Source organism: Hypanus sabinus, chromosome 9 (assembly GCF_030144855.1).
Source record: "Hypanus sabinus isolate sHypSab1 chromosome 9, sHypSab1.hap1, whole genome shotgun sequence".
NCBI lineage: Eukaryota > Metazoa > Chordata > Chondrichthyes > Myliobatiformes > Dasyatidae > Hypanus > Hypanus sabinus.
In genome coordinates this window covers 4,506,042-4,530,716 of record NC_082714.1, presented here as the reverse complement: position 1 = coordinate 4,530,716, position 24,675 = coordinate 4,506,042, and the positions used below count along the sequence as shown (strand labels likewise).

The window sequence follows — 24,675 nt, the reverse complement described above, 5'->3', positions numbered from 1 at the left end:
TAGTGGGTGAAGGTGTTGAGGTGGTTGGGTTGTGGAGGGAGGGTTAGTGGGTGAAGGTGTTGAGGTGGTTGGGTGGTTGGGGTGTGGAGGGTGGGATAGTGGGTGAAGGTGTTGAGGTGGTTGGTTGGTTGGGGTGTGGAGGTTGGGTTAGTGGGTGAAGGTGTTGAGGTGGTTGGGTTGTGGAGGGAGGGTTAGTGGGTGAAGGTGTTGAGGTGGTTGGGGTGTGGAGGGTGGGTTAGTGGGTGAAGGTGTTGAGCTGTTTGAGTGTGTGGAGGGTGGGTGAGTGGGTGAAGGTCATGACGTGGTTGGGGGTGTGGAGGGAGGGTTAGTGGGTGAAGGTGTTGAGGCGGTTGTGTGTTTGGAGAGTGGGTTAGTGTGTGAAGGTGTTGAGGTGGTTGGGGTGTGGAGTGTGGGTTAGTGGGTGAAGGTTCTGGGGTGGTTGGGGTCGTGGAGAGTGGGTTAGTGGGTGTAGGTGTTGAGGTGGTTGAGTGTGTGGAGGGTGGGTTAGTGGGTGAAGGACATGACGTGGTTGGGGCTGTGGAGAGTGGGTTAGTGGGTGAAGGTGTTGAGGTGGTTGGGTTTGTGGAGGGTGGGTTAGTGGGTGAAGGTGTTGAGCTGTTTGAATGTGTGGAAGGTGGGTTAGTGGGTGAAGGACATGACGTGGTTGGGGGTGTGGAGGGAGGGTTAGTGGGTGAAGGTGTTGAGGTGGTTGTGGGTTTGGAGAGTGGGTTAGTGGGTGAAGGTGTTGAGGTGGTTGGGGTGTGGAGGGAGGGTTAGTGGGTGAAGGTGTTCAGGTGGTTGAGTGTGTGGATGGTGGGTTAGTGGGTGAAGGTGTTGAGCTGGTTGGGGGTTTGGAGGGTGGGTTAGTGGGTGAAGGTGTTGACGTGGTTGGGGGTTTGGAGGGTGGGTTAGTGGGTGAAGGTGTTGAGGTGTTTGGGGTGGGGAGGGTGGGTTAGTGGGTGAAGGTGTTGAGGTGGTTGTGGGTTTGGAGGGTGGGTTAGCGGGTGAAGATGTTGAGGTGCTTGGTGGTGTGGACGGTGGGTTAGTTGGTGACGGTGTTGAGGTGGTTTTGTGTGTGGGGGGTGGGTTAGTGGGTGAAGGTGTTGAGGTTGTTGGAGGTGTGGAGTGTGGGTTAGTTGCTGAAGGTGTTGATGTAGTTGGGGATTTGGAGGGTGGGTTAGTGGGTGATGTAGCTGAGGTGGTTGAGTGTGTGGAGGGTGGGTTAGTGGGTGAAGGTGTTGAGGTGGTTGGGGGTGTGGAGGGTGTGTTAGTGAGTGAATGTGTTGTGGTGGTTGGGGGTGTGGAGGGTGGGTTAGTGGAGGAAGGTGTTGAGGTGGTTGGGGGTGTGGGGGGTGGGTTAGTGGGTGAAGGTGTTGAGGTGGTTGGGGGTTTAGAGGGTGGGTTAGTGGGTGAAGGTGTTGAGGTGGTTGGGGGTGTGGAGGGTGGGTTAGTGGGTGAAGGTGTTGAGCTGTTTGAGAGTGTGGTGGGTGGGTGAGTGGGTGAAGGTCATGACGTGGTTGGGGGTGTGGAGGGAGGGTTAGTGGGTGAAGGTGTTGAGGTGGTTGTGGGTTTGGTGAGTGGGTTAGTGTGTGAAGGTGCTGAGGTGGTTGGGGTGTGGATGGTGTGTTAGCGGGTGAAGGTGTTGAGGTTGTTGGGGTTGTGGAGAGTGGGTTAGTGGGTGTAGGTGCTGAGGTGGTTGAGTGTGTGGAGGGTGGGATAGTGGGTGAAGGTGTTGAGGTGGGTGGGGTTGTGGAGGGTGGGTTAGTGGGTGAAGGTGTTGAGGTGGTTGGGGTGTGGAGGGTGGGTTTGTGGGTGAAGGTCATGACGTGGTTGGGGGTGTGGAGGGTGAGTTAATGGGTGAAGTAGTTGAGGTGGTTGTGGGTTTGGAGATTGGGTTAGTGTGCGAAGGTGTTGAGGTGGTTGGGGGTTTGTAGGGTGGGTTAGTGGGTGAAAGTGTTGAGGTGGTTGGGGTGTGGAGGGTGGGTTAGTGGGTGTAGGTAATGATGTGGTTGGGGGTCTGGAGGGAGGGTTAGTTGGTGAAGGTGTTGAGGTGGTTGGGGTGTGGAGGGTGGGTTAGTGGGTGCAGCTGTTGAGGTGGTTGGGGTGTGGAGGGTGGGTTAGTGGGTGAAGGTGTTGAGGTGGTTGGGTGGTTGGGGTGTGGAGGGTGGGATAGTGGGTGAAGGTGTTGAGGTGGTTGGGTGGTTGGGGTGTGGAGGTTGGGTTAGTGGGTGAAGGTGTTGAGGTGGTTGGGGTGTGGAGGGTGGGTTAGTGGGTGAAGGTGTTGAGGTGATTCGGGGTGTGGAGGTTGGGTTAGTGGGTGAAGGTGTTGAGGTGGTTGAGGTGTGGAGGGTGGGTTAGTGGGTGAAGGTGTTGAGGTGATTCGGGGTGTGGAGGTTGGGTTAGTGGGTGAAGGTGTTGAGGTGGTTGGGGTGTGGAGGGTGGGTTAGTGGGTGAAGGTGTTGAGGTGATTTGGCGTGTGGAGTTTGGGTTAGTGGGTGAAGGTGTTGAGGTGGTTGGGGTGTGGATGGTGGGTTAGTGGGTGTAGGTGCTGAGGTGGTTGAGTGTGTGGAGGGTGGGTTAGTGGGTAAAGGTGTTGAGCTGTTTGAGTGTGTGGAGGATGGGTGAGTCAGTGAAGGTCATGACTTGGTTGGGGGTGTGGAGGGAGGGATAGTGGGTGAAGGTGTTGAGGTGGTTGTGGGTTTGGAGAGTGGGTTAGTGTGTGAAGGTGTTGATGTGGTTGGGGTGTGGATGGTGGGTTAGTGGGTGTAGGTGCTGAGGTGGTTGAGTGTGTGGAGGGTGGGTTAGTGGGTAAAGGTGTTGAGCTGTTTGAGTGTGTGGAGGGTGGGTGAGTCGGTGAAGGTCATGACGTGGTTGGGGGTGTGGAGGGAGGGTTAGTGGGTGAAGGTGTTGAGGTGGTTGGGGTGTGCAGGGTGGGTTAGTGGGTGAAGGTGTTGAGGTGGTTTGGGTGTGGAGGGTGGGTTAGTGGGTGAAGGTGTTGAGGTGATTCGGGGTGTGGAGGGTGGGTTAGTGGGGGAAGGTGTTGAGGTGGTTGGGGTGTGGAGGGTGGTTTAGTGGGTGAAGGTGTTGAGGTGGTTGGGGTTGTGGAGGGTGGGTGAAGGTGTTGAGGTGGTTGGGTTGTGGAGGGTGGGTTAGTGGGTGAAGGAGTTGAGGTGATTCGGGGTGTGGAGGGTGGGTTAGTGGCTGAAGGTGTTGAGGTGGTTGGTGGTGTGGAGGGTGGGTTTGTGGGTGATGGTGTTAAGTTGGTTGGGGTTTGGAGGGTGGTTTAGTGGGTGCATGTGTTGGGTGGTTGGGGGTGTGGAGGGTGGGTTAGTGGGTGAAGGCGTTGAGGTGGTTGGGGTGTGGGGGGTGGGTTAGTGGGTGAAGGTGTTGAGGTTGTTGGAGGTGTGGAGGGTGGGTTAGTTGCTGAAGGTGTTGATGTGGTTGGGGATTTGGAGGGTGGGTTAGTGGGTGAAGGTGTTGAGCTGGTTGGAGTTCTGGAGGGTGGGTTAATGGGTGAAGGTGTTGAGGTGGTTGCGGTGTGGAGGGTGGGTTAGTGGGTGAAGGTGTTGAGCTGTTTGAGTGTGTGGAGGGTGGGTGAGTGGGTGAAGGTCATGACGTGGTTGGGGGTGTGGAGGGAGGGTTAGTGGGTGAAGGTGTTGAGGTGGTTGTGGGTTTGGTGAGTGGGTTAGTGTGTGAAGGTGCTGAGGTGGTTGGGGTGTGGATGGTGTGTTAGCGGGTGAAGGTGTTGAGGTGGTTGGGGTTGTGGAGAGTGGGTTTGTGGGTGTAGGTGCTGAGGTGGTTGAGTGTGTGGAGGGTGGGATAGTGGGTGAAGGTGTTGAGGTGGGTGGGGTTGTGGAGGGTGGGTTAGTGGGTGAAGGTGTTGAGGTGGTTGGGGTGTGGAGGGTGGGTTTGTGGGTGAAGGTCATGACGTGGTTGGGGGTGTGGAGGGTGAGTTAATGGGTGAAGTAGTTGAGGTGGTTGTGGGTTTGGAGATTGGGTTAGTGTGCGAAGGTGTTGAGGTGGTTGGGGGTTTGTAGGGTGGGTTAGTGGGTGAAAGTGTTGAGGTGGTTGGGGTGTGGAGGGTGGGTTAGTGGGTGTAGGTAATGATGTGGTTGGGGGTGTGGAGGGAGGGTTAGTGGGTGAAGTTTTTGAGGTGGTTGGGGTGTGGAGGGTGGGTTAGTGGGTGCAGCTGTTGAGGTGGTTGGGGTGTGGAGGGTGGGTTAGTGGGTGAAGGTGTTGAGGTGGTTGGGTGGTTGGCGTGTGGAGGGTGGGATAGTGGCTGAAGGTGTTGAGGTGGTTGGTTGGTTGGGTGTGGAGGTTGGGTTAGTGGGTGAAGGTGTTGAGGTGGTTGGGTTGTGGAGGGAGGGTTAGTGGGTGAAGGTGTTGAGGTGGTTGGGGTGTGGAGGGTGGGTTAGTGGGTGAAGGTGTTGAGCTGTTTGAGTGTGTGGAGGGTGGGTTAGTGGGTGAAGGTCATGACGTGGTTGGGGGTGTGGAGGGTGGGTTAGTGTGTGAAGGTGTTGAGGTGGTTGGGGTGTGGAGTGTGGGTTAGTGGGTGAAGGTTCTGGGGTGGTTGGGGTCGTGGAGAGTGGGTTAGTGGGTGTAGGTGTTGAGGTGGTTGAGTGTGTGGAGGGTGGGTTAGTGGGTGAAGGACATGACGTGGTTGGGGCTGTGGAGAGTGGGTTAGTGGGTGAAGGTGTTGAGGTGGTTGGGTTTGTGGAGGGTGGGTTAGTGGGTGAAGGTGTTGAGCTGTTTGAGTGTGTGGAAGGTGGGTTAGTGGGTGAAGGTGTTGAGGTGATTTGGCGTGTGGAGGGTGGGTTAGTGTGTGAAGGTGTTGAGGTGGTTGGGGTGTGGATGGTGGGTTAGTGGGTGTAGGTGCTGAGGTGGTTGAGTGTGTGGAGGGTGGGTTAGTGGGTAAAGGTGTTGAGCTGTTTGAGTGTGTGGAGGGTGGGTGAGTCGGTGAAGGTCATGACGTGGTTGGGGGTGTGGAGGGAGGGTTTGTGGGTGAAGGTGTTGAGGTGGTTGTGGTGTGCAGGGTGGGTTAGTGGGTGAAGGTGTTGAGGTGGTTTGGGTGTGGAGGGTGGGTTAGTGGGTGAAGGTGTTGAGGTGATTCGGGGTGTGGAGGGTGGGTTAGTGGGGGAAGGTGTTGAGGTGGTTGGGGTGTGGAGGGTGGTTTAGTGGGTGAAGGTGTTGAGGTGGTTGGGTTGTGGAGGGTGGGTTAGTGGGTGAAGGTGTTGAGGTGGTTGGGGTTGTGGAGGGTGGGGTTGTGGATGCAGGTGTTGAGGTGGTTGGGGTGTGGAGGGTGGGTTAGTGGGTGAAGGTGTTGAGCTGTTTGAGTGTGTGGAGGGTGGGTGAGTGGGTGAAGGTCATGACGTGGTTGGGGGTGTGGAGGGAGGGGTAGTGGGTGAAGGTGTTGAGGTGGTTGGTTGGTTGGGGTGTGGAGGTTGGGTTAGTGGGTGAAGGTGTTGAGGTGGTTGGGTTGTGGAGGGAGGGTTAGTGGGTGAAGGTGTTGAGGTGGTTGGGTGGTTGGGGTGTGGAGGGTGGGATAGTGGGTGAAGGTGTTGAGGTGGTTGGTTGGTTGGGGTGTGGAGGTTGGGTTAGTGGGTGAAGGTGTTGAGGTGGTTGGGTTGTGGAGGGAGGGTTAGTGGGTGAAGGTGTTGAGGTGGTTGGGGTGTGGAGGGTGGGTTAGTGGGTGAAGGTGTTGAGCTGTTTGAGTGTGTGGAGGGTGGGTGAGTGGGTGAAGGTCATGACGTGGTTGGGGGTGTGGAGGGAGGGTTAGTGGGTGAAGGTGTTGAGGCGGTTGTGTGTTTGGAGAGTGGGTTAGTGTGTGAAGGTGTTGAGGTGGTTGGGGTGTGGAGTGTGGGTTAGTGGGTGAAGGTTCTGGGGTGGTTGGGGTCGTGGAGAGTGGGTTAGTGGGTGTAGGTGTTGAGGTGGTTGAGTGTGTGGAGGGTGGGTTAGTGGGTGAAGGACATGACGTGGTTGGGGCTGTGGAGAGTGGGTTAGTGGGTGAAGGTGTTGAGGTGGTTGGGTTTGTGGAGGGTGGGTTAGTGGGTGAAGGTGTTGAGCTGTTTGAATGTGTGGAAGGTGGGTTAGTGGGTGAAGGACATGACGTGGTTGGGGGTGTGGAGGGAGGGTTAGTGGGTGAAGGTGTTGAGGTGGTTGTGGGTTTGGAGAGTGGGTTAGTGGGTGAAGGTGTTGAGGTGGTTGGGGTGTGGAGGGAGGGTTAGTGGGTGAAGGTGTTCAGGTGGTTGAGTGTGTGGATGGTGGGTTAGTGGGTGAAGGTGTTGAGCTGGTTGGGGGTTTGGAGGGTGGGTTAGTGGGTGAAGGTGTTGACGTGGTTGGGGGTTTGGAGGGTGGGTTAGTGGGTGAAGGTGTTGAGGTGTTTGGGGTGGGGAGGGTGGGTTAGTGGGTGAAGGTGTTGAGGTGGTTGTGGGTTTGGAGGGTGGGTTAGCGGGTGAAGATGTTGAGGTGCTTGGTGGTGTGGACGGTGGGTTAGTTGGTGACGGTGTTGAGGTGGTTTTGTGTGTGGGGGGTGGGTTAGTGGGTGAAGGTGTTGAGGTTGTTGGAGGTGTGGAGTGTGGGTTAGTTGCTGAAGGTGTTGATGTAGTTGGGGATTTGGAGGGTGGGTTAGTGGGTGATGTAGCTGAGGTGGTTGAGTGTGTGGAGGGTGGGTTAGTGGGTGAAGGTGTTGAGGTGGTTGGGGGTGTGGAGGGTGTGTTAGTGAGTGAATGTGTTGTGGTGGTTGGGGGTGTGGAGGGTGGGTTAGTGGAGGAAGGTGTTGAGGTGGTTGGGGGTGTGGGGGGTGGGTTAGTGGGTGAAGGTGTTGAGGTGGTTGGGGGTTTAGAGGGTGGGTTAGTGGGTGAAGGTGTTGAGGTGGTTGGGGGTGTGGAGGGTGGGTTAGTGGGTGAAGGTGTTGAGCTGTTTGAGAGTGTGGTGGGTGGGTGAGTGGGTGAAGGTCATGACGTGGTTGGGGGTGTGGAGGGAGGGTTAGTGGGTGAAGGTGTTGAGGTGGTTGTGGGTTTGGTGAGTGGGTTAGTGTGTGAAGGTGCTGAGGTGGTTGGGGTGTGGATGGTGTGTTAGCGGGTGAAGGTGTTGAGGTTGTTGGGGTTGTGGAGAGTGGGTTAGTGGGTGTAGGTGCTGAGGTGGTTGAGTGTGTGGAGGGTGGGATAGTGGGTGAAGGTGTTGAGGTGGGTGGGGTTGTGGAGGGTGGGTTAGTGGGTGAAGGTGTTGAGGTGGTTGGGGTGTGGAGGGTGGGTTTGTGGGTGAAGGTCATGACGTGGTTGGGGGTGTGGAGGGTGAGTTAATGGGTGAAGTAGTTGAGGTGGTTGTGGGTTTGGAGATTGGGTTAGTGTGCGAAGGTGTTGAGGTGGTTGGGGGTTTGTAGGGTGGGTTAGTGGGTGAAAGTGTTGAGGTGGTTGGGGTGTGGAGGGTGGGTTAGTGGGTGTAGGTAATGATGTGGTTGGGGGTCTGGAGGGAGGGTTAGTTGGTGAAGGTGTTGAGGTGGTTGGGGTGTGGAGGGTGGGTTAGTGGGTGCAGCTGTTGAGGTGGTTGGGGTGTGGAGGGTGGGTTAGTGGGTGAAGGTGTTGAGGTGGTTGGGTGGTTGGGGTGTGGAGGGTGGGATAGTGGGTGAAGGTGTTGAGGTGGTTGGGTGGTTGGGGTGTGGAGGTTGGGTTAGTGGGTGAAGGTGTTGAGGTGGTTGGGGTGTGGAGGGTGGGTTAGTGGGTGAAGGTGTTGAGGTGATTCGGGGTGTGGAGGTTGGGTTAGTGGGTGAAGGTGTTGAGGTGGTTGAGGTGTGGAGGGTGGGTTAGTGGGTGAAGGTGTTGAGGTGATTCGGGGTGTGGAGGTTGGGTTAGTGGGTGAAGGTGTTGAGGTGGTTGGGGTGTGGAGGGTGGGTTAGTGGGTGAAGGTGTTGAGGTGATTTGGCGTGTGGAGTTTGGGTTAGTGGGTGAAGGTGTTGAGGTGGTTGGGGTGTGGATGGTGGGTTAGTGGGTGTAGGTGCTGAGGTGGTTGAGTGTGTGGAGGGTGGGTTAGTGGGTAAAGGTGTTGAGCTGTTTGAGTGTGTGGAGGATGGGTGAGTCAGTGAAGGTCATGACTTGGTTGGGGGTGTGGAGGGAGGGATAGTGGGTGAAGGTGTTGAGTTGGTTGTGGGTTTGGAGAGTGGGTTAGTGTGTGAAGGTGTTGATGTGGTTGGGGTGTGGATGGTGGGTTAGTGGGTGTAGGTGCTGAGGTGGTTGAGTGTGTGGAGGGTGGGTTAGTGGGTAAAGGTGTTGAGCTGTTTGAGTGTGTGGAGGGTGGGTGAGTCGGTGAAGGTCATGACGTGGTTGGGGGTGTGGAGGGAGGGTTAGTGGGTGAAGGTGTTGAGGTGGTTGGGGTGTGCAGGGTGGGTTAGTGGGTGAAGGTGTTGAGGTGGTTTGGGTGTGGAGGGTGGGTTAGTGGGTGAAGGTGTTGAGGTGATTCGGGGTGTGGAGGGTGGGTTAGTGGGGGAAGGTGTTGAGGTGGTTGGGGTGTGGAGGGTGGTTTAGTGGGTGAAGGTGTTGAGGTGGTTGGGGTTGTGGAGGGTGGGTGAAGGTGTTGAGGTGGTTGGGTTGTGGAGGGTGGGTTAGTGGGTGAAGGAGTTGAGGTGATTCGGGGTGTGGAGGGTGGGTTAGTGGCTGAAGGTGTTGAGGTGGTTGGTGGTGTGGAGGGTGGGTTTGTGGGTGATGGTGTTAAGTTGGTTGGGGTTTGGAGGGTGGTTTAGTGGGTGCATGTGTTGGGTGGTTGGGGGTTTGGAGGGTGGGTTAGTGGGTGACGGTGTTGAGGTTGTTGGGGTGTGGAGGGTGGGTTTGTGGGTGAAGGTCATGACGTGGTTGGGGGTGTGGAGGGTGAGTTAGTGGGTGAAGTAGTTGAGGTGGTTGGGGGTGTGGAGGGTGGGCTAGTGGGTGAAGGTGTTGAGGTGGTTGGGGGTTTGGAGGGTGGTTTAGTGGGTGAAGGTGTTGAGGTGGTTGGATTTGTGGAGGGTGGGTTAGTGGGTGAAGGTGTTGAGGTGGTTGGGGTTGTGGAGGGTGGGGTTGTGGATGCAGGTGTTGAGGTGGTTGGGGTGTGGAGGGTGGGTTAGTGGGTGAAGGTGTTGAGCTGGTTGGGGTTGTGGAGAGTGGGTTAGTGGGTGTAGGTGCTGAGGTGGTTGGGGGTGTTGAGAGAGGTTTAGTGGGTGAAGGTGTTGAGATGGTTGGGCGTTTGGAGTTTGGGTTACTTGGTGAAGGTGTTGAGGTGGTTTGGGGTGTGGAGGGTGGGTTAGTGGGTGCAGGTGTTGAGGTGGTTGGGGGTTTGGAGGGTGGGTTAGTGGGTGAAGGTGTTGAGGTGGTTGGGGATTTGGAGGGTGGGTTAGTGGGTGAAGGTGTTGAGATGGTTGGGCGTTTGGAGTTTGGGTTACTGGTTGAAGGTGTTGAGGTGGTTAGTGGTATGGAAGGCGTGCGTTAGTGGGTGAAGGTGTTGATCATCCTTACTGCTTGGCGAAAGTCACTTTTTCTCAATTCTTGTGGTGCTGGTGGAGTCTCCTCCCTGGTAGAAGTGGGATGGAGAAGAGAGGAAATGGATGAGAGAGGAGGAGGAGAGCGGGGAGAGAGGTGGAGGAGAGCGGAGATGGGGAGATAGGAATGAGGAGTGCTAAGGTGAAGGAATGAGGAGGTGGATGCGAGAGGGAATGGAATATGACAGGGAAGATGAAGCATTTAGGAGATGGAGGAGGAGGAGAGGGGGAGAAGGAAAGAGTGGAGGACAGCAGTGTTGGAGGGGGGTTGAACTAGAGATGAAGGAGAGTTGGATTGAATTGGAAGGTAGAGGTGTTGAAAGGGGCTGGAGGAGTGAAGGTAGAGTTGGACTGGTGGAGAGAGGATGTAAACGGGGAGGGGGTAGAGAAGGAGAGATGAAGTGGAGGAGAGAGGGAAAGAAGAAGAGAGAAAGGAAGGAAGCGAGAGAGCTGAACAGTTATTCATGTCAGCAACAGTGAAAAAAAGGCTAGCAGGGAGGAGGAGATAAACTGTAAGAGAGTGGGACAGCAACAGACAAATCGAGAAAAACTAACAGCGGGAAAGAACAAGGATAAAGAAGAGAATGAGCGAAAGATACACACACAAATGAAATGTTAATACAAAATACCTCTTCTTTTTTCTCCTCATCCGTTTTTTCCTCCAGGTAGAAAGATGAGGGCTGGTACTTTCTGACAGGTGCCTCCTTAGGTGCGGCACTGACTGAAGAAAAAATATTCCATTAGCAGTGAACTCACCATGCAGAGATCAGGTTCTCTTCAAGCATGGCATGGCACTCAACAGGTATAATAGATAGCACAATCAAGGACCTGTTACTGCTTATCCCTTGCAAAATGCAAGATGGACACTTCATAATAACATTCCATCATCAGCAGATGTATGAGTGGCAATTGGGCTGAGACCATGAGCTATAGAGCTGTATTGTAGACTTGAGTGGGTAGAGTGGGAGTTGGAAGAAAGTACTGTGCATCACGTGAGTTATTTTAAAATAAACTGAGATGGAAAGACTTTGATCAGTGTGCAGGCAGTATTCCATATCAGCCCACAATTCTTATCAAAGCAAGTACATGGGAACCACCAGCATCTTCCCAATCACATACTATCCTAATTTAGAATTATAATTGCCATTCCCTCATTACTATGGACGTAAATCCTAATACTGCCTACAGGCAGAATGAAGGAAGTATTCAATCAGGGGAACTCAAGTACTTCACAAATGTGGCCATGGACAGTTTGGGATGGGCTATAAAACAGGAAGCAGCATGGTAGCGTAGTGGTTAGCCCTTTGCTTTACAGCAACAGTGATTGAGGTTCAATTCCTGCTGCTGTTAGTAAGGAGTTTGTACATTGTCCCCTGACCACATGGGTTTCCTCTGGGAGCTCCAGTTTCCTCTAACATTCCAAAGACATTCAGTTAAAATATGTGAATGCTATGTTGGCACCAGAAGCATGACGATACTTGTGGGCTGCCCCCAGCACATCCACAGACTGTGTTGGTCATTGACACAAACGACGCATTTTACCATGTTTCAATTTTCATTGTACATGTGACAAATAAAGCTAATCTTTATCTCAATCACCTTGTAATTAGATACAATTGAAAATTCCTACAGCGAAAAAGAGTATTGAACCAGATGTGATTTTATAAAAATCTAGTAGTTTCATGATACGATAAAATTTTTGTTTGAAGAGGATAGTACATTGTCTGATTGTCACATCTGTAAATGAGACTAAATCAAGTAACTTCGCTTCTGAGTTGTGGACACTGCGATGCATTAGGGTGAGAAAGAGCGAGGAAGCTGTTGGATATGTTGTGCTATGAGTCAGTCACAGTCCTTAGATGTGGGAGTGGCTTAGATTTTGTTAGCGGAAGGGGATGGGGTGGTGTGATGGTTACTGCAAATACAGTGTCCTTAGTCCTTGCAAATGACTGACAGGGGCAAGCTAATGTGTGGATGAGAATTAAGGCTACAGACTTACAGGAGGATTAGATAACCCTGAAAATAGAAGTTAAAATTCACCAGGATTTTAACCTTTATTATCCAAATCTGTTTAGGAGTCCTATTAATATTAATATGAAGTGTGTGTGTGTGTGTGAGAGAGAGAGAGACTGAGAGTGAGAGGAGAGGAGGGGAAGAGAGAGACTGAGAGAGTGAGAGGAGAGGAGGTGGGGGGAGAGAGAGAGAGACTGTGTGTGTGTTGGATGGATCAGCGCATATTCTTTATTAAGATCTCAGTGAAGCTGCTTCACTGAACCCAGAAACTCTGGCGGATTATTCTGTGATTATTAATGCGGAAGACTTGGGTTGGGAGTGGGGGAAACTGAAAGACTAGGGGCAGGGGTGGGGAAAATGGGTACCTGGAGTCATGTCGTTAGGCTTCAGGCACATCTTCTGGTGCTGCCCATTGGAACCTGCCAGCCACGCAGATGCTGAGAGTGCCGGTCTCCACCATATTGTTGTGTCAGGGAAAATATCATCCTGGAAAAATTCTTTCTGTGTAGAGAGAAGAATAAGGAGATTAAGATTCAAAGCACATTTATTATCAAAGAATGTACAAATTATACACCTTGAAATATGTCTGTTTATCGGCAGCCACACAGCAAGAAACCTGATTAACACAATAAAAAATAACCCAAAACTTCACAGAGAAAGAAAGTGAAAAAAACATCGTGCAAAGAATAGAAGCAAGCCAACAGCACCCTGAACTAGAATGAGTCCTAGATCCACTCTGCCCCTGAAGCAGCCGATAAAGAGATACAGTAGTTCCAAGTGAAATGTAGGAAATTGGGGCAGATAGAACTTGTTCAGTGCCCATATCAGCCCCTGGCTAACCCTGTCCCTGGCTGTGGTACTTGCCAGTCTAGTGGAATTGCACCTTACTGCCTCGTGTACATTCCCCAAACTCACTGTTCTCTGCAACACACTCACCTTAGCAGGTCAAGCAGCATCTATGGAAGGGAATAAACAGTCAATGTTTCTGGCTGAGACCCTTCATCAGGACTGGAAAGGAAGGGGGAAGATGCCAGAATAAGAAGGTGAGGAGAGGAGAAGGAGGGCAAGCTGCCTGGTGATAGTTAAGGGGGAAGGTGGGTGGGTGGGAGAGGGGAAATAAAGTGAGAAGTTGGGAGGTGATAAGTACTTCAGTGGTTGGTAAGTTGATGGAGAAGATCCTGAGAGGCAGGATTTATGAACATTTGATTTGAACAGAGGTATTATGTGATTAGGAATAGTCAGGGTGGCTTGGTAAAGGGCAGGTTGTGCCTTATGAGCCTGATTGAATTTTTTTGAGGATGTGACTAAACACATTAATGAAGGAAGAACAACAGATGTATTGTTTATGGCATTTGTTAAGGTACCCCATGCAAGGCTTATTGAGAAAGTAAGGAGGTGTGGGATCCAAGGGGACATTGCTTCATGGATCTAGAACTGGCTCGCCCATAGAAGGTAAAGAGTGGATGTAGACGGGTCATATTCTGCATGGAGGTCGGTGACCAGTGGCGTGCCTCAGGGATCTATTCTGGGACCCTTACTCTTTGTGATTTTTATAAATGACTTGGATGAGGAAGTGGAGGGATGGGTTAGTAAGTTTGCTGATGACACAAAGGTTGGGGGTGTTGTGGATACTGTAGAGGGCTGTCAGAGGTTACAGCGGGACATTGATAAGATGCAAAACTGGGCTGAGAAGTGGCAGATGGAGTTCAACCCACGTAAGTGTGAAGTGGTTCATTTTGGTAGGTCAAATATGATGGCAGAATATAGTATTAATGGTAAGACTCTTGCCGGTGTGGAGGATCAGAGGGACCTTGGGGTCTGAGTCCATAGGATTCTCAAAGCAGCTGCGCAGGTTGACTCTTGTGGTTAAGAAGGCATATGGTGTATTGACCTTCATCAATCGTGGAATTGAATTTAGGAGCCGAGAGGTAATGTTGCAGCTATATAGGACCCAGGTCAGACCCCACGTGGAGTACTGTGCTCAGTTCTGGTCGCCTCACTACAGGAAGGGTGTGGAAACCATAGAAAGGGTGCAGAGGAGATTTACAAGGATGTTGCCTGGATTGGAGAGCATGCCTTATGAAGACAGGTTGAGTGAACTCGGCCTTTTCTCCTTGGAGCAAAGAAGGATGAGAGGTGACCTGATAGAGGTGTATAAGGTGATGAGAGGCATTGATCATGTGGATAGTTAAAGGCTTTTTCCAGGCTGCCACAAGGGGGCACAGGTTTAAGGTGCTGTGGAGTAGGTACAGAGGAGATGTCAGGAGTAAGTTTTTTACTCAGAGAGTGGTGAGTGCCTGGAATGGGCTGCCGGCAATGGTGGTGGAGGAGGATATGTTAGGGTCTTTTAAGAGGCTTTTGGATAGGTACATAGAGTTTAGAAAAATAGAGGGCTATGGGTAAGCCTAGTAATTTCTAAGTTAGGGACATGTTTGGCACAACTTTGTGGGCCGAAGGGCCTGTATTGTGCTGTAGGTTTTCTATGTTTCTATGTTTAAGTAGAAGACGTAGAGGACTGAAGAAGAAAGAACCTGATAGGAGAGGAGAGTAAACCATGTGTGAGAGGGAAGGAGGAGGGGAACCAAAAGGGCAGGTGAGGAAGAGTAAGAGGGGAAACAGAATGAGGAATGTTAAAAGAGAGGTGTGGGTGGAGGAATTACAGGAAGTTAAGAGAAATTGATGTTTAATGCTATCGGGTTGGAGGCTACCCAGATGTAATATGAAGTGTGGCTCCTCCAACTTGAGAGTGGGCTCATTGTAGCAGTACAGGAGGCCATGGATTGACATGTTGAATTCCGGGAACACCCGATACAGTGAATGACTCCAACAGACATGCAGGTGATGTTCGCTAATCCATACTGCAGAAACATTTCACTCCAAGTAGTCAACTCAAAGAGTGCAGAGAGACTGGGATCCCAGCTCTCTGTGTCTTTGGTCTAGACACATTTCTTGCTCTGGATCTCAGAGAACAAGGACTCTACATCACAGTTTTGACCCTATCTCTCCTTTAGCTCACTGATTTCCAACATGAGGGGGACGTCACGTGATGACGTAAGCTTGAGACGCTGGAACCCAGCCCTCCCGTAAAAAATCAATGAATTAATGTTTAAGTGAAGAAAAGTTAGACAATACTTTCTAAAAGTTACTTATAAACTACTCCGGATTGTTTCAAGTTATACCTCACAAACAGAAGATGAAGAAAACTACTACCGTGAAGACAACACAAGTTGGAACAGAATCAAGGCCCACTTCTGCCAAAGAACCGTGGGCTCAGGTACATTATACCACCGGCTATACAGAACAGGAAACTGCGGCAACATCGACCATTTCTAAAGAAAAGGACCAACGAGAACTGCGCAAATGTGAAGGGAGGAGCACGCGCAAACGGGAGCAACCAGAACTACAAATCCCAGTAATGACTGAAACCGAAAGTGAAAGTGAATCTGAGAGAGACTTGGATTCTCTGGAAAAATCAGACGAAGATGGAGGTAAAAGTTTTTCTGGAAATATAGAAAAGACTTTGATGCAAATAATGCGTAAATTAGAAAAATTAAACACATTAAAAGTAATCAAAAAAGTGATAAATATGGAGATTATGTTTGATAAAATGACAAAAAGACAGGAAAAAATGGAAAAGAGAATTATAGATTTGGAAACTACAACGGAAGATATGGTTGAAAGAATGAAAAAAATGGAAGTTGATATTACTGCCTGGACATCAGAAAGGAAACAATTCATGGAAAAAATTGATAAGCTTGAAAATTTTAGTAGACGAAACAATATTAAAATTGTTGGACTTAAAGAAGATATAGAAGGAGAAGATCCAATAATTTTTTTTCAAAAATGGATCCCTGAAAAATTGGAAATGGAAGGAGAAACTCTAATTGAGATTGAAAGGGCTCATAAGGTCAAGACCTCAAGCTGATCGAAATCCACAATCAATTTTGATAAAATGCTTAAGATACCAAGATAAAGAAAAGATCCTGAAGGCGGCTGCTCAATGTGCCAAAAAGAGAAACGGGCCATTGATGATAGCACGGAAGGCAGTTCTTTTTTATCCTGTTATAAGTTATAACCTTTTGAAGAGAAAGAAGGAATTTAACCCAGCGAAAAAAGTTTTATGGGAAAAGGGTTATAAATTTATAATGCATCACCCAGCAACACTGATAATTTTTTTGGAGGAGGGAAAAAGAAGATTTTTTACTGATTATCGAAAAGCAGAGGAGTTCGCACAAAAACTTCCATCTATTCGCTAATTACACATAGAGATTTCCAAGCTTTACGGATTAAAGATGAAGATAGAGACAGTGAATGGAAGTGATGGACATTTAAGGATGATACAGGGGAGAAAAGCAAAATTTCAGAAATACTAATTAAGAATAGTATTTTTTTTCTTATATATATACTTTTTTATGTTGCGGGGGGGCTGGGGAGCTTTGGATCGATTACTACGGGGGTTCAAGTGTGTAATCATGGCGATTGCCATGACCCGTACAACAGAGGGGGGTAATGCTGTGTTCTTTTTTTTCCCACAACATTAGTGGGGGGTATTTTGTTTTTTTCTTTATACTCTATTTTTCTTCTATCTTTCCGCCTAGATGATCGGTGGGGACACACATAGAAACATGGAGAATCTTAAAAAGATTTCCCAAGGTACCATGAAAGTTGAAAGATGAGGTATTATTATAGATTGGAGTAACATAATTAAAAATAATGACTAATTTACTGAATTTTTTAAGTTTTACTGTTAATGGGCTTAATGGACTGGTGAAAAGAAAAAGAATTTTAACATACATTAAAAAAATGAAAACAGACATAGCTTTTTTACAAGAAACACATTTAACAGACATAGAACATCAGAAATTAAAAAGAGACTGGGTTGGAAATGTTATTGCAGCTTCATTTAATTCAAAGGTGAGATGAGTTGCAATTTTGGTTAATAAAAATTTACCAATTAAAATACAAAACGTATTAATTGATTTGGCGCGGAGATTTGTAATTATACATTGTCAAATTTTTTCAGAACTATGGACTCTTATGAATATTTATGCACCAAATGAAAATGATGTAAAATTTATACAAGAGGTCTTTTTGAATTTGGCTAACGCACATGACAAAATATTAATAGGTGGAGATTTTAACTTTTGTCTAGATCCAGTTTTAGATAGATCAACAAAGGTTGTCACAAAATCAAAAGTAGTAAAATTAACTCAATCATTGATGAAAGACTTAAATTTGATTGATATATGGAGAAGAATTAATCCAAAAGAAAGAGATTATTCATTTTATTCAAATAGACATAAAACATATTCAAGGATAGATTTTTTCCTATTATCAATGAATATTCAAGATAGAGTGAAAAATATGGAATATAAAGCGAGAATATTGTCAGATCATTCTCCTTTGATAATGACAATGACAATGATAGATAAAGAGGAATCAATTTATAGATGGAGATTTAATTCAATATTACTAAAACGTAAAGATTTTTGTGATTTTATGAAAAAGCAGATTCAGTTCTTTTTAGATACAAATTCCCATTCAGTTGATGATAAATTTATATTGTGGGAAGCAATGAAGGCATATTTGAGAGGTCAGATAATAAGTTATACTTCTAAAATTAAGAAGGAATATATGATAGAAATAGATCAATTGGAAAAAGAGATTACAAAATTAGAAAAAGAATCTCAAAGAAATATGACAAGAAAAATGAAGACAACTTATTAATAAGAAGTTACAATATATTACACTTCAGACATATCGAACAGAAAAAGCAATTATGAGAACTAAACAGAGATATTATGAACTAGGTGAAAGATCACATAAGGTCCTTGCATGGCAGTTAAAAACAGACCAGACTTCTAAAACAATAAACAATTCGAACAAGAGTAAATAAAATTACTTATAAACCTTTAGAAATTAATGGAATTTTTAAGAATTTTTATTCTGAGTTGTATAAATCAGAATCACAAAATGATAATGTCAAGATAGAAAGGTTTTTATCACAAATAACTCTTCCAAAATTAAATACGGAAGAACAGAAGGGATTAGATATGCCTTTTACGTTGAAAGAGGTTGAAGAAGCCCTAGGATTACTTCAAAGTAATAAATCTCCAGTAAAAGATGGTTTCCTGCCTGAATTTTATAAAAAGTTTAAAGATTTATTAATTCCTCCTTTTATGGAGTTAATACATCAAGCGGAAAGAACGCATAAACTTCCAGAATCTTTTTTGACAGCTATTTTAATAGTATTGCCAAAAAAAGATAGAGATCTTTTAAAGCCAGCATCATATAGACCTATTTCTTTATTAAACACTGATTATAAAATAATAGCAAAAATCTTATCTAACAGATTATCTAAATACTTACCAAAATTAGTACATATGGATCAAACAGGATTTATTAAAAATAGACAATTGGCAGATAATGTAACTCGGTTATTTAGTATAATTCATTTGGTGCAAAAGAGGGAGGAAATGAGTGTGGCAGTTGCTTTAGATGCAGAAAAAGCATTTGATAGATTGGAATGGGATTTTTTATTTAAGGTATTGGAAAAATATGGATTAGGAGTATCTTTTATAAAATGGATTAAAACCTTAAATACTAATCCCAAAGCTAAAGTAGTGACAAATGGTCAAATTTCAACACCATTTCAGTTAACGAGGTCAACTAGGCAAGGTTGTCCATTATCACCTGCTTTATTTGTGTTGGCGATAGAACCATTAGCTGAATTAATTAGAATGGACCCAGATACTAAGGGTTTCAGAGTTAATCAGGAAGAATACAAGATTAACTTATTTGCTGATGATGTTCTGCTTTATTTAACAAACCCATTGCACTCGTTGCGTAAATTATCCTATAAATTAGAAGAATATGGGAAAATATCAGGTTATAAAATAAATTGGGAAAAAAGTGAAATTTTACCTCTTACTAAAGGAGATTATAGTCAATGTCGATTAATAACTCAATTTAGATGGCTGGCAAATGGTATAAAATATTTAGGTATAAGAGTTGATAATGATATAAAGAACTTATAAAAATTAAATTACTTACCATAATTGAAAAAAATTCAAGAAGATCTTGATAAATGGATGGTATTACCAATAACATTAGTAGGTAGAGTAAATACCATAAAAATGAATATATTCCCTAGACTACAATACTTATTTCAAACACTACCAATACAACTACCCCAGAAGTTTTTTCAAGAGTTAAATAAATATGTGAGGAAGTTTCTTTGGAAAGGTAAGATGTCAAGAATATCGTTGGAAAAATTGACATGGAAATTTGATCTAGGAGGGTTACAACTTCCAAATTTTAAGAATTATTATAAAGCAAATCAACTTAGATATATTGCATCTTTTTTTGAGAGAGATAGACCAGCATGGATTAGAATAGAACTAGATAAAATAGGAGAAAATACACCAGAAGATTTCATATATAAATGGGAATCTAAATGGATATGTGAAAAGAAAGAATCTCCTATATTAAAGCATTTGATTGACTTATGGAATAAGATAAATGTTGGTGATGAGACAAAGAAATCTTTATTAGCAAAGAGATCTTTAATTCAAAATAGACTTACTCCTTTTACAATGGATAATCAACTTTTATATACGGTTTCAAAAAGGGATTAGATATATAGGAGATTGTTTTGAAGGAGGTATATTAATGTCATTTGATCAATTAAAGAATAAATATAAAGTATCAAACAACACTCTTTTTTGTTACTTCCAATTAAGGGCTTATTTAAGAGAAAAATTAGGTCAAACAATGTTATTGCCGAAATCTAATGAAATAGAAACTTTAATTCAAGAAGGAAAGACTAAAAAATTTATTTCTTGCATGTATAGCTTGATTCAAAAACAGGCAATTAAACAAGGAGTCCATAAGTCAAGACAAAAATGAGAAAGTGACTTGAATATTAAAATTGAAGAAACAAATTGGTCAATACTATGTCTTGATAGTATGACAAATACAATAAATGTCCGGTTAAGATTAGTGCAATATAATTTTTTACATCAATTATATATTACACCACAAAAAATAAATAAATTAAACCCAAATTTATCCGATCAGTGTTTCCGATGTAAACAAGAAATTGGTACTTTTTTACATTCTACTTGGTCTTGTTCTAAAATTCAACCTTTTTGGACAAATTTAAGAGTTTTATTGGAACACAACTTCCACATAATCCAATATTATTTTTATTAGGTGACATTGAAGGGATAAAATCGGAACCCAAATTGAATAAATATCAGAAAGAATTTATAAAAATTGCACTGGCAGTAGCCAAAAAGGCTATTGCAGTTACTTGGAAATCGGATGCATACTTAAGTATAGATCATTGGAAGAATGAAATTTACAGCTGTATTTCACTTGAAAAAAATTACTTATAATTTAAGAGATAAATATGAAACATTTTTGAAAATTTGGCGCCCTTATTTACAAAAGACAGGATTAAATATATAGGTTCTCCGAAGATAAAATAATTGGTTATTTGGGGAAAGAAATAAATATATATACTAAAGTTATTACAAACTCCATGGAGCATGTGGGGATCTCCCGACATCCAAGCACTCTTTTTTTTCTTTCTTCTTTTTTTCTATAGGGATGTTCGGGGGGAGGGGTTAAGGGGAGGGGGGAAGGGTATATATTTTTTTACATATTTTCTTTTTCTTTCTGTAATTATTTGAAAACTCAATAAAAAAAGTTTCAAAAAAAACTGATTTCCAACATCTCTTGGCAACTCACCTTGACTCGTGGAACTTTGAAAGACACACTCTCCAAGGAGTTGTGTCCCAGCCGAAAAGCTCGTGCGACCTCCACCTCCCTCACATTGCATTCAGTCTTCGGGAGGAAGCAGAGTCCCTGGAAAACAACAAATAAAGATACACACAAGGGCTCAGTGCAGAATCAAACTCAGCTTTATTATCACTGGCTTATGTTGTGAAATTTGTTGTTTTGTGACAGCAGTACAGTGCAGAGGAATAAGATCTCTGTAAATTACAAAATAAATGAATAGTGTAAAAAGTAGAAACAATGAGGTATCCTCCCCACCACTGAGGACATCATAGACTCATAAAAGCTACAGCACAGAAACAGGCCATTCAGTCTGTGCTGAACCATTTATCTGCCTAGTCCCATTGACTTACACCCATACCATATCCCTCCTATCCACGTACCTATCCAAATTTCTCTTAAATGTTTAAATCGGACCCAAATCCACCACTTCAACTGGCAGCTCATTCCATACTCTCACCACCCTCTGAGTGAATAAATTCCCCCTCTTGTTCCCTTTAAACATTTCACCTCTCACCCTTAACCCATGACCTCTAGTTCTTGATACCTCCGTGCAACTAGATCCTGGATTTCCTCATTTGAAGACCCCAGTCAGTTCGGATTGGCAACATCTCCTTCATGATCCACATTGGTGCAGGTACACCATGGCTGTGTGCTTAGACCCTTGCTCTACTCGCTTTACTTGTATGGCTAAGCACAGAATACAGAAGGAGACCGAAAAGCTGGCTGAGTGGTGTCATAACAACAACCTCTCACTCAATGTCAGGAAGACCAAGGAACTGATTATAGACTTCAGGAGAGGAAAACTAGAGGTCCATGCGTCACTCCTCATTGGAGCATCAGAGGTGGAGAGGGTTAACAATTTTAAATTCCTGGGTGTAACTATTTTAAAGGGCCTGTCTTGGAAGCAGCACGCAAGCCTTCCTTACAAGGCTGCTGAGATTTGGCATGACATCTAAAATGTTGACAAACCTCTAGAGATGTGTAGTGGAGAGTGTATTGACTAGCTGCATCACAGCCTGCTATGGAAACACCAAAGCCTTTGGAATATCCTACAAAAGGTAGTGAATTTGGCCCAGTACATTATGGGTAAAGCCCTCCCAACCATTCAGCACATCTATATGAAACACTGTCGTGGGAAAGCAGCATCCAATCAGAGGTCCCCTCCATCCAGGTCATGCTCTTTTCTCACTGCTGTCATCAGGAAAAGGTACAGAAGTTCAGGACTTGCACCACAGGGTTCAAGAACAGTTACTACCCCTCAACCATCAGGCTCTTGAACAAAAGCAGTTAACTACACTCACTTGCCCATCCATTGAGAAGTTCCCACAGCCAATGATCTTACTTTTCGGGACTTTATCTCATGTTCTCTTCAGTTATTGCTATTAATTTATATTTGTATTTGCAGAGTTTGTTGTCTTCTGCACTCTGGTTGATCTTTCATTGATCCTGTTATAGTTACTATTCTATATATTTGCTGAGTATGCCTGCAGGAAAATGTATCTCAGGGTTGTATATGATGACATCTATGTACATAAATTATAAAATTACTTTGAACTTTGAGCTTGGTCTCACCCAATCTCAGTAGAAGAAGCTACTTGCATTTACCCTACAGGTATCTATACCCCTCATAATTTTGTATACTTCTATTAGATCTCCTGTCATTCTCCTACACTCCAAGGAATAAAGTCCTAACCTATTCAACATTTCCTTATAACTCGGGTGCTCAAGTCTCGGCAACATCCTCATAAATTTTCTCTGTACTCTTTTCACAGTACTCTCTGCACTGCTGTTCTGCAGGGGTATGTTTAGGGACCATTTCTTTTTATGCTATATGTCAATGATTTAGATGATGGAATAGATGTCTTTGTTGCCAAGTTTGCAGATGATATGAAGATTGATGGAGGGGCAGGTAGTGTTGAGGAAACAGGCAGGCTGCATAAGAACTTAAACAGATTAGGAGAATGGGCAAGAAAGTAGCAAATGAATTATAATGTTGGAAAGTGCATGGTCATGCACTTTGGAAGTAGAAATAAATGTGCAAACTATTTTCTAAATGGGGAGAAATTCCAAATATCTGAGATGCAAAGGGACTTGGGAATTCTAGTGCAGGATTCCCTAAAGGTTAACTTGCAGGCTGAGTTGGTGAGGAAGGCAAATGCCATGTTAGCATTCATTTCAAGTGGTCTAGAATACAAGAGCAGGGATGTGATGCCGAGGCTTTATAAGACACTGGTGAGACCTCACCTTGAGTATTGTGAAGTTTTGTGCTCCTCATCTATGAAAAGATGAGCTGCCATTGGAGAGAGTCCAGAGGTGGTTCACAAGGATGATTCCAGGAATGAAAGGGTTATCATACGAGGAACGTTTGATGGCCCTGGGTCTGTATTCACTGGAATTTAGGATGGAGTGGGATCTCATTGAAACCTTTCGAACATTGAAAGGTCTAGACAGAGTAGACGTGGAAAAGATGTTTCCCATGGTGGGGGATTCTAGAACAAGAGGGCACTGCCTCAGGATAGCGAGGCATCTATTTAAAACAGATATACAGAGAAATTTATTTAGCCAGAGGGTGGTGAATTTGTGGAATTTGTTTTCACAGGCAATTGTGGATGCCAGGCCATTGGGTGTATTAAGGCAGAAATCAATAGGTTCTTGGCATCAAAGGTTACACAGAGAAGACTGGGGAGTGCAGCTGAGGAAGGGAGAAAAGGATCAGCCATGATTGAATGGCAGAGCAGACTTGATGGACCAAATGGTTAATTCTGCTCCTGCGGTCTTGTGGTCTTTCAATCTTATTAATATCTTTCCTGTAGGTAGGTGACCAGAATTGCACACAATGGATGAATTCACAAGTATTTTTTGTCAGTCTTCACTGAGGAAGACAGTATGCCAGACATTCAAGAGTGTCAGTGTGCAGAAGTGAGTCTGGGTGCCTCAAACGCCATTCATAAATTTGCCAAATCCGCAACTATTGTTCGCATCAGTTCAGATGGTAATGAAGTGTACAGGAGTGGGATAGATCAGCTCGTTGTGTAGTGTCAAAACAACAATCTTGCATACAGTGGATGAAGGGAAGGCAGTGGATGTTGTCTACATGGACTTCAGTAAGGCCTTTGACAAGGTCCCTCATGGGACGCTAGTTAGGAAGATTCATTCGCTAGGTATACATGGTGAGGTAGTAAATTGGATTAGACATTGGCTCAATGGAAGAAGTCAGAGAGTGGTAGTGAAGGATTGCTTCTCTGAGTGGAGGCCTGTGACTAGTGGTGTGCCACAGGATCAGTGCTGGGTCCATTGTTATTTGTCATCTATATCAATGATCTGGATGATAATGTGGTAAATTGGATCAGCAAATTTGCTGATGATACAAAGATTGGAGGTGTAGTGGACAGTGAGGAAGATTTTCAAAGCTTGCAGAGAATTTGGACCAGCTGGAAAAATGGGCTGAAAATGGCAGATGGAGTTTAATGCAGACAAGTGTGAGATATTGCACTTCGGAAGGTCAACCCAGGGTAGAACATACAAAGTAAATAGTACGACTTTAAGAAGTGCAGTAGAGCAGAGGGATATGGGAATACATAATTCCCTAAAAGTGGCATCACAGGTAGATAGGGTAGTAATGAGAGCTTTTGGCACATTGGCCTTTATAAATCAAAGTACTGAGTATAAGAGTTGGAATGTTATGGTGAGGTTGTATAAGACATTGGTGAGGCTGAATTTGGAGTATTGTGTGTAGTTCTGGTCACCTAATTACAGGAAGGATATTAATAAGGTTTAAGGAGTGCAGAGAAGGTTTACAAGGATGTTGCCGGGACTTGAGAAACTGAGTTACAGAGAAAGGTTGAATGAGTTAGGAATTTATTCCCTGGAGCGTAGAAGAATGAGGTGAGATTTGATAGAGGTATATAAAATTATGATGGGTATAGATAGAGTGAATGCAAGCAGGCTTTTTCCACTGAGGCTAGGGGAGAAAAAAACCAGAGGACATGGGTTAAGGGGCAAAAGTTTAAAGGGAACATTGGGTGGGGTTTCTTCACACAGAGAGTGGTGGGAGTGTGGAATGAGCTGCCAGTTGAAGTGGTGAATGCAGGCTCTCTTTTAACATTTAAGAAAAACTTGGACAGGTACCTGGATGAGAGAGGTATGGAAGGATATGGTCCAGCTGCAGGTCAGTGGGACTAGGCAGAAAAATGGTTAGGCACAGCCAAGAAGGGCCAAAGGGCCTGTTTCTGTGCTGTAATGTTCTATGGTTCTAATACTCCAAATTAGGCTTCACTAATATCTTATAATCTTTCAGAGGCAGTAGCTCAGGAAACCAGCATCCATCATTAAAGACCCTCACCACCCAGGACATG

At 45.6% G+C, this 24,675-nt stretch overlaps 1 protein-coding gene across 1 annotated transcript in view; it reads right to left on the bottom strand.

The window, feature by feature from the left end:
- Positions 1-24,675, bottom strand: part of LOC132399016 (coronin-7-like) — a 264,124-nt gene that overhangs the window by 57,800 nt on the left and 181,649 nt on the right. Inside the window, exons 24-26 of the mRNA XM_059978890.1 lie at positions 20,270-20,386; positions 11,881-12,016; positions 10,132-10,223 (exon numbers count right to left, since the gene is read on the bottom strand). Of these exons, the coding sequence (XP_059834873.1) occupies positions 10,132-10,223; positions 11,881-12,016; positions 20,270-20,386 (345 nt within the window). The remainder of the gene's footprint in view (positions 1-10,131; positions 10,224-11,880; positions 12,017-20,269; positions 20,387-24,675) is intronic.